General features: G+C 38.9%; 2 protein-coding genes across 2 annotated transcripts in view; one reads left to right on the plus strand and one right to left on the minus strand.

Moving 5' to 3' along the window:
- Positions 1–4914, plus strand: part of LOC118420230 (neuropilin-1-like) — a 32847-nt gene extending 27933 nt beyond the window's left edge. The window contains exons 11-13 of the mRNA XM_035826950.1: positions 3100–3293; positions 4095–4236; positions 4889–4914. Coding sequence (XP_035682843.1) covers positions 3100–3293; positions 4095–4236; positions 4889–4914 — 362 coding nt within the window. The remainder of the gene's footprint in view (positions 1–3099; positions 3294–4094; positions 4237–4888) is intronic.
- A 1101-nt stretch (positions 4915–6015) lies between these two features.
- Positions 6016–8840, minus strand: part of LOC118420231 — a 7525-nt gene continuing 4700 nt past the window's right edge. Inside the window, exon 2 of the mRNA XM_035826951.1 lies at positions 6016–6729. Within this exon, the coding sequence (XP_035682844.1) occupies positions 6016–6729 (714 nt within the window). The remainder of the gene's footprint in view (positions 6730–8840) is intronic.

An 8840-nucleotide genomic window follows, 5' to 3' on the forward strand; every position in this document is an offset into this window, starting at 1 on the left:
GTTTCGTTAGTATGTAATGGGATGTATGACATATGTAATATGTGGATGTGTTAGGTAATCCCTTATCTGAACAGTTGTTGCGTATAGCAACTGGTTAGGGTAATGTAACAGTTAACTCCTTAAAGCAACTGTTTCCCGATGCTGGGCAACTGTTTCCCGATGCTGGGCAACTGTTTCCCGATGCTGGACAATTTGAATATGATAAATAACTTTGTATTTAGCCACTTGTGCCTTTGGGGACCTGGTGTGTTATACTTCGTTTGCGCTGTTAGATTTTGTGCTCCGCGTGGCTTATGCTGATGTTGTATTGGTAAGTACTTGCATTATTATATATCGGGCATCAACTTGTCCCCGTATCCTACATGTAGGTATTGGTTGACGGATATTTCATGTCCTTTTGGTTGTGTTGATGATGTGTTTGTATCCTGTATTGTATTTCTTGTATTTCACTATTACCTCCATGAAATGTCATGGAGGTTATATTTTCTGTTATGTGTCTCTGTCTGTGTACAAGATTACTCAAGAACGGCTGGATGGATTGGTTTCATACTTGTTGTTTTGGGTGGGTGTGATGAAAGCTCGAATCGATGAGATTTTGGGCGCCGTATCTGTCGTTATAATCGATGTAATAATATCAGAAATCACCCCTATATCTGCGATATATTGGAACAGGCATCGTGCTTTAAGTGTTTGTTAATGGGCTTAGCTCCAAGCAGATAGTGAGGTGATTTGTATGACAACTGTTTGGGGAACCCCCAGTTTTTTTAATGTGATAATTAGTTTGATTTATGTCTGCTTAGGATATCATGGAGATGTGAAGCGTAAGTATAATTGTTAGAAGTTGAGGTACATTTAACGGTAATGCTTAACAGGTATGGATGTCTCACATACTGTACTGCTGATTTGAGTGACATGGTGATTAAAATGCCATTAGGTCCTCTCATGTTATTAGATGGGTTGGGTGTCAGAAGTTTTATGGGCGATACAGATGTTCTGATTTTGTTACGATAAGGGACAGTTGTTAGTTGTCTCTTTCGTATCCAATGGTACTTGTTTTTTAGCAGACGGGGTTGGCGCCAAGTATTCATCTTACAGTTGTGGTAGGGCTGTCAGAGGAAAGTGTGCATCTCGTTTTTGTACCGTGTGAACAGCTGATGTTATGACATATTGGTGGAAAATCAAATCACCATCTGACTAAAGTTGGCCACATCCCTTCTTCTTTCTGAGTTTCCCAACTTCCTCCCACCACACCGCTCTGAGGCACATAGTCGAACCTCAATTATGCTGACAACCTTAGACAGTTTAAATGCCAAACATCAAGCTTAAGGAACACCACGCTACCATGTGCCGTCGACCTCTTAAACGAACATTACACAATTAAGGGTCACATTTTAATAATTACTAATCAGATGGACATCCTTTGTGTCATTAAATAAATACACCACTACTTTCCCATAACATTTATAACCATAACTCTCAAATACAACCGACTATAAACATACATACCATCCACAAAAAAGCAATAAATATTTCATGGAGGTATGAGGTCCCCGAACTCTAGTTTATTAGTTTTCACCTTGCAAGTGCAATGTTCCTTGTTTGTGCACTACTAAGTATCTTGTTCAGGCAGAAGTGTATGATGGGAAGGGGTTTCACCATTTTGATGTGAAGGGGTTTTTGCCACATTCATGCAGCCGTTTACTTCTGGTAGGTAATCTGGTAAAACATGAATGATAAAGGCACTCTCCATAATAAGCCTTGATTATTTGGCGATGGTATGTGTTTCGAGGAACTCTAGTTCATAATCATTTTAAAAATTTAGAAGTGACAGTAAGGATGATTCCAGAACGGCACATATTACGAGGCACCTTTTCCTTTTTTCGTTGCCTTGTGAGAACAGATACAATAGCTCAGGCAAAGTCATGAGATGTGCAGCTTTAAAAGGTGTCAAGTAAATAGAAAAACCATAAATAGATGAACCAACAGCTAATTTGCATAATTAATTAGGAAAGTTTAGAAATCCACTGAATTCCATGATAGGACTTTCAAACTTGTTTGCATTGTTTTTGGCTGAAGGGTACTTTAGATAATAATCTACATGGAAAGATGCATTTAATTGTAATCACTGGCCAATTAGCAGAAATAAACTGTTTTCTATATATATCTCATTTTGACCTATATCTATGGACACAGCCGTATCTCAGATCTTTCGCTCGAGGAGCCTTGTGAGCTGGACGCTCTTACACTGGGGAGAAAATCCTCTAACAAGCATGAAATTCTAATTGACCAGGGATGCTACCAGGTCATCTGTGGTCACAGTCCTGTTTTTGATAGCATTTGTGGGTTTGTGAGGAACACAGTTCATGCAGTCATTTGCTATTGGGGTAGGTACTATTTAGTAATACATAAATAAGACCTTAAATTCTTAGATAAAGGCATGATTATTTGGCGAAGGAATGTGTTCGTCGAACTCTAATTCGTTATATTTTCATATTTGCTGAGCAATCGACCGTTATTTATTACTGGTACCATTCATAAGACTTCCCATAATTAATTTTTGTATGCCATACAATGTAAATTCCTGTTCTTTTACGAATCCAGTGCAAATTTCTATGTAAATTGAATGTAACAATGGATAATTTTGATGACTCACGTTTCCTCGGGGGTCATCTGCGGTCACTGTTTCGTCCGACCCGATTTTTTCGGCTATATGGGGTCCGTTTATCTTTATATTTATCGTAATATGCCAAACGACAGTTGTCGATGTTTATATACACATTATAATTATGTTAATGAGTCTCCAATAACAGGCTGATTCTTCAAAAAGACAGGTTTATGGTCAGGATATAGTTGTATAGAATGTATAGTTATGGCGTCCGGCATGGCATCTGTGAATTTGGCTTGGGTCCTCGTCGCTGGCTGGGCTCGCCGGCGATTTCGCGATATCTCACACGACCCCGAAACGGTCACGGTAAAATGCCTGACACGGCCTCGGCGAAGGTAAGTCGCAACGGACACGTGTGGCTGGCTACATTTGCCGGCGTCTTACATGTAACATCCACCAACATCATTCTCTTTGTCAATGTTTTTATCTTCTAGATCCTTCAGCTTCAGTCAGCCTCTCTGCCTGTCCCCAACCACTTGGCATGGAATCTGGCGTCATACCTGATTACAGAATTACTGCATCCTCGGCCCTTAGCCCTGGTCTCGCGCCTTTCCTCGGCCGGTTAAACGGGAATACTGGTGGAGGCGGTTGGGCAGCCGGGGTCAACGTCATCGGAGAATGGCTGCAGGTAGGCATACTGAAAATAATATCTTACACGGCATCTCTTGGGTACGCGTGGTAGTCTGGGCTCTCCGGGGATTTCGTGATGTTTTACACGACTCTGACACAGTCACGGTAAAATACCTGACACGGCCTCGGCGAAGGTAACTCAACGGGCCCACGCGGCTAGCATAAATGTTAATAGACTAAACATTCGTGTCTTTCATATAACGTTCTACGTTTTATTCTATTTTCTGTGCATCAATCAATATGGCCTAATTTCAACATCCTGAGTGATATCTTCTGTCAATTGCAAGATGGTTAAATCCTGTCGTTCTTGTTTTGCTTCACATACCACATTATTTATGGGGAACAAATATTGCCTTTTAGGTGGATTTACGGGAAATAATCCACGTCATGGGCACCATCATTCAGGGTCGGCATTTTTATAACCTCTTTGGTTATGCCAACCAGTGGGTGACGTCATACAAACTCCAGTACAGCACGGATCTGATTAGTTGGACAACCTTCACCGACAACACTGACTCAGAAGTAGTATGTTAGATATCAATATATTTTTTTATTCTTGAATTCAATGAAATACTGCGGACTAGTGCGGAGTTACATTATAAACATCGATTTTGAACGTTTATTTCGGAGTAGTCTTGATGCATTGGTTTTGATCGACGCTATCAAAATTGTTGGTCTCGAAGAGACATACGGAGTTTATTCGATCATTGTAGTGACGAAGATCTAGGGCTCATGAATAAAACCATACTACACAGGAAAGCAAAAATACCCTCATCTAAGTTATTTGTCTACCTTTCAGGTTTTTCTAGGTAACTTCGACGCAACCTACCCTGCAACAAACCCCCTGTACAACCCTGTTGATGCTCGTTATGTGCGTTTCGTGGTCCAGTCCTGGCATGATCACATCGCCATGAGGGTGGAGATTCTGGGCTGTAACACAAGTAGGTTTCAACCTAGACCAGATGTTGGTCAACATTTCTAATATCTTTAAGTTTGTTTGTTTGTTTGTTTGTTTGTTTGTTTTATTTGGATCCCCATTAGTGATACTAAGTATAGTATCACTATTCTTCCTGGAGTCCTACAATACATGAGCAATAAATACAATACATAAGCAACAAATCTTATACAATAAGTAAACAGAAAACCAACAAAATCAACTGAGGTAACTCAAAGTGCAGGATGGAGATCAGAGGTCAAATAAAAATGCCAAAACTTAGGTTTTGTATGCAGAAGGTGAATAAAACATGATTAACAAAACATAATTGATTCTAACAAACTGAATATGCATTGTGAATATAAGTACGAAATAAAGTAGTCGTGATGATAATAAATCATATAATGTAAACAGCTATACATAACTGAAAATGACATTAGTACAAAATAAACCAAAGTAATGTATTACCAAAACAACAGCAACCGCTGAATGAAATAAAGGTAATATAGAAGAATAGGGTTGCCTTTGTCTTCGAACATATACAATGTATATACAACTGTACAACAATAATTATTCTATCATATTACCACCACATACTCAGTGGTGCTGATTTGTTTTGTATTCCCCAGTCTTTGATTCTGTTTTTGAATACTGCACAGTTGGTAGATGTGAGGTTGCTTGGTAGTGAATTGTATGTCTTTGTGCATCTGTAAAGAAACGTCCTAGTGAGTGCTTTTGTTTTTGGTTTCGGTAAAGTGAATCCCCCCTTGTGTGCCAGTCTTGTGTTGTGGTTATGAGAGATGAAGGTAGTACTGACCCTGTCATAAATTCCTTGCGGTTCCTTGACTGTTAGGATTTTATGAAAAGCACAGATGGTATTGGTGAATAATCTCTCTTTAACAGTTTGCCACCCTAGCCTGGAAAGTAAGTCGTTAGAACGTCGTGATTTTTATTTAGTCTTTTCCATAACCATTGGGAAAAATTAAAGACAACCGTAATGATTTAATACAGAACGGCACGTCATCTTTTATCACATATCACAAGGCACCTTTTTCTCTTTTCATTGCCTTGTAAGAACATATAGAATAGCTCAAGCAAAGTCATGAGATGTGCAGCAATAGAAGCTGTCAAGTAAATAGAATAAGCTTAAGCCAAAATGTGAGCAGCCGTTTAACTGAGAAAACAGTGTGTAAGGTTGGTTATCATTATATTTTGCTCGTCTAATGCAGAACAAAAAAAAGCTATAGACAGTTATAGTTATGGAAAAGTCTCTCTCAGCCAATGGTTTCAACGTTGGGGTCCATCGGGTGAGTCTTAAAGTCATACTCCTATCCTGTGCACATTCAGTTGGAATGGCAGCATCACCGCATCGTCGTCCTCTTAATCTTAGTCATAATCCTTGCCAACCTGCGAGTGTAGTTACGGGCATTGTAAATGTGGACATTGCTGTTTCTGCCTATAGTTTTGTTATGTTGATAAACCCTCACCTTCGTTTGATGGTTACACCTAGCTTCGGTTTTGTACGTAGCTTCGGTTAGGGCCTTCCCTCGGATAGGACGTGAACAAAACATGAATGTGAAATAACAATTAGATGATTAACAATAAAGCAAATTTGAAACAAATGATTACAAATCATAAATGAGTAACACCAATTAGATTAACAACTATAAAGGCAGTGTAGCAAGTAACATGCATGAAACTATATAACAGCGTCATAATAATAATAATAATAATAATAACTGTTCTTAGTTATAGATAGACAGTCAGATAGTCATCGATAACCAAATCAGTGTACGTCTAGATCTTTGTACAATTCTTCCCATAGTCCTCTGTTTGCTGCTGTTTCCCTTGGGTATCTTAACATGTGAGTCTCAAGTCTAATGTTCTGGTTGAGATGTAGCTTGCAGTCGTCTACCAGACTACTGAGGAGGCCTTCACGTGGCCTTCCTAGCCTTGGTTTGAGCTTCTTGCTGAACACGACGTTAAGGATCTTTTGCGGCGGCGAGTCCAGTGGCATACGGAGAATGTGGCCGAAGAGGAACCATCTGCGACGGTGCACTGCATTTTGTAATGGTGATGCTTGGCACTTGCTGTATAGCTTACTGTTACTAATGTGGTTGGGGTGGAAGTGACCTGTGAAACGTTGGAGTTGTTTTCGGTGCCATGTGTCGATCTTGTATGCCAGCTGCTCGGTGAGTCCCCACGTCCCGGCATTATAAAGCATCACGGGTATAACGTACACTTCAAAGAGTTTTAACTTAAGTTGTAACGATATGTGCTTTGTCCCCCACATTTTCCACATCTTTCTCATGGCCAAATTTGCTAGCTGTATTCTTTCTTCTATGTCCTCTGCGATGCCCAGTCTTGAGCCTACCGACTTGCTTTTTCTCCATTCCTCCTCTTCCCTGTCCTTCTCCAGACAGATGTGGACCCGCTCTGTCTTACTTGCATTGGCATGTAGTTTCCACTCTGGTAGGATCTTCAAGGCTTCCTCATGTATCTTTTCAGCGTCATAACAAATCAATAAATAGTACAATAACAAATAATAGATGCATAGCAAATATTCTAGAAACAAAACAGAAAACAAGGAATGTAGCAATTTAAGTACCTGACTGAACATATGTTAAATATATTTAATGTGTGGCTTTTACTTAGGGGCTGGGAGATGAGAGAAAGAAGTTTTTGATACTGCGCTTAAAACTAACCATGGATGTAAAACTTTTCAGGTGTAGGGTTAGATTGTTCCAATTTTCTACACATTTAGATCTAACAGTCATTTGGGCTTGAACAGTTCTTATTGGAGGAATATGTAAATAGTGACTTTGTCGAGTTTCATAATTGTGGAATTGTGAATTAAGGGTTAGAAAGCCTTCAAATGTTTCTGGAAGAGAATTATTGAAATATTGCATTGTAAAAAGGGTGAGCTGAAGTCTATATATATATATAAAATGTTTAAAATCCTAAGCTTCGTAAATCTTGGCTCTGAATGGGCGAAGAAATGGGAACCAGTTGTGATGCGAGCAAATCTTTTTTGTAGGAGTCTTGATTAGGGGCTGCAATGTAGTTTTGTATGTGGATCCCCAAACAATATTACCGTAGGTTAAATATGGATATATCAAGCTATTATATATGGTGGTAATGGTCTTTTGAGAAAGAAGATGTTTAATTTTTCCAACAATACCGATGGTTTTTGATATTTTTCTATTTATCATATCTATATGTGATTTCCTATTTTCCTATTTTCTATGATAATGCCTAGGAACTTTGCTTGAGACTCTTGAGACAGGGGTAGATTTTTTAGAAATAATTTCGCGTTTCTATCATAACTTTTATTTCTATTGTAGAAAATAAGATAGTAAGTCTTCTTAGCATTAACTGATAGCTTGTTTGCCTCAAACCAGGTGATAACTTTTTTTTAAAATTCTTGATTAGGTAGTTCCACTAGGGTTTCAAACTTGGAGTGTTAAAGAAAAAGGTTGGAATCGTCAGCAAACAAGATAAAGAAAATAGTCTATAAAGCTTCAGCTAAGTCATTAATATATATAAGAAATAACAGAGGTCCAAGGATCAAACCTTGAGGTACGCCACATTGTATTGCTTTCATTGTTGATAGAGTATTATGAATACTTACATATTGTTGTCTGTCGGAAAGATATGAGGAAAACCATTTTATTGCGGAGTCATTAATGTCGTATTTTGTAAGTTTCTTCAGTAGGATATGATGATTTACGGTATCAAAAGCCTTGGACAGGTCGAAAGAAAATTCCTAAAGTGAACTCTTTATTATCTATCGCTGTCGAAATCTTGTCAATTAAGTGAATAAGGGCCATTGAGGTGGAGTAGCCCTTACGGAATCCATACTGATGCTTGTACAAGATATCATTTTCATTTAGATGTATTAGAAGGCAGTTATAAACTAGTTTTTCGATATACATGGTAGAACTGAAATTGGGCGGTAATTACTAACTGAGGTTGGATCGTTGCTTTTATAAATGGGAATGACTTAAGCAATTTTTGTTGACTTAGGGACCACGCCGTTCTGGATAGATAAAGTTAATATATGTACAAGAGGACCAATAACATAAGGTAGGGAAATTTTGAGTATCTTCGCACTGATTCCGTCGTGTCCGGCAGCGGAATCTTTCAGATTTCGTACTATATCTAGAACTTCAGCTGTAGAGGGTGGTTCAAATGACGTTAGTTGACTGTTCAAATGGGTATTGATGTAATCGAGAGGATCCTTTGCCTTTTGGTATTTTGCTTTCCAAGGTAGGACCTACATTAACAAAAATAATCATTAAATTCTTCGCACATCTTATTCCCTTCGTGAAATGAAGGGTTTGTAGTCACTGTTGTTTTATGTCAGGGGTCGTTTGTCAGCCTGATAACTGGGGAACGCGTGAATAGATTGTTTTGATATTTGGTCTGTGGGTAGGAATAGATATGACAAAGGATGGCAGGAATGCGTACGGCAGAACGCTATGGCGGACTGCTATAGTACTGCAGCAGAACTTCCAGTTATGCTATTTTTTGTTTGATACTTGTGGGATCCTCTAGAGCAGCCTGCAGGATGCAGCGTGCATGCCTTCTCGGGCATCCCTACAACTTTCT

The sequence above is a fragment of the Branchiostoma floridae genome, chromosome 7 (genome assembly GCF_000003815.2).
Source record: "Branchiostoma floridae strain S238N-H82 chromosome 7, Bfl_VNyyK, whole genome shotgun sequence".
Taxonomy (NCBI): domain Eukaryota; kingdom Metazoa; phylum Chordata; class Leptocardii; order Amphioxiformes; family Branchiostomatidae; genus Branchiostoma; species Branchiostoma floridae.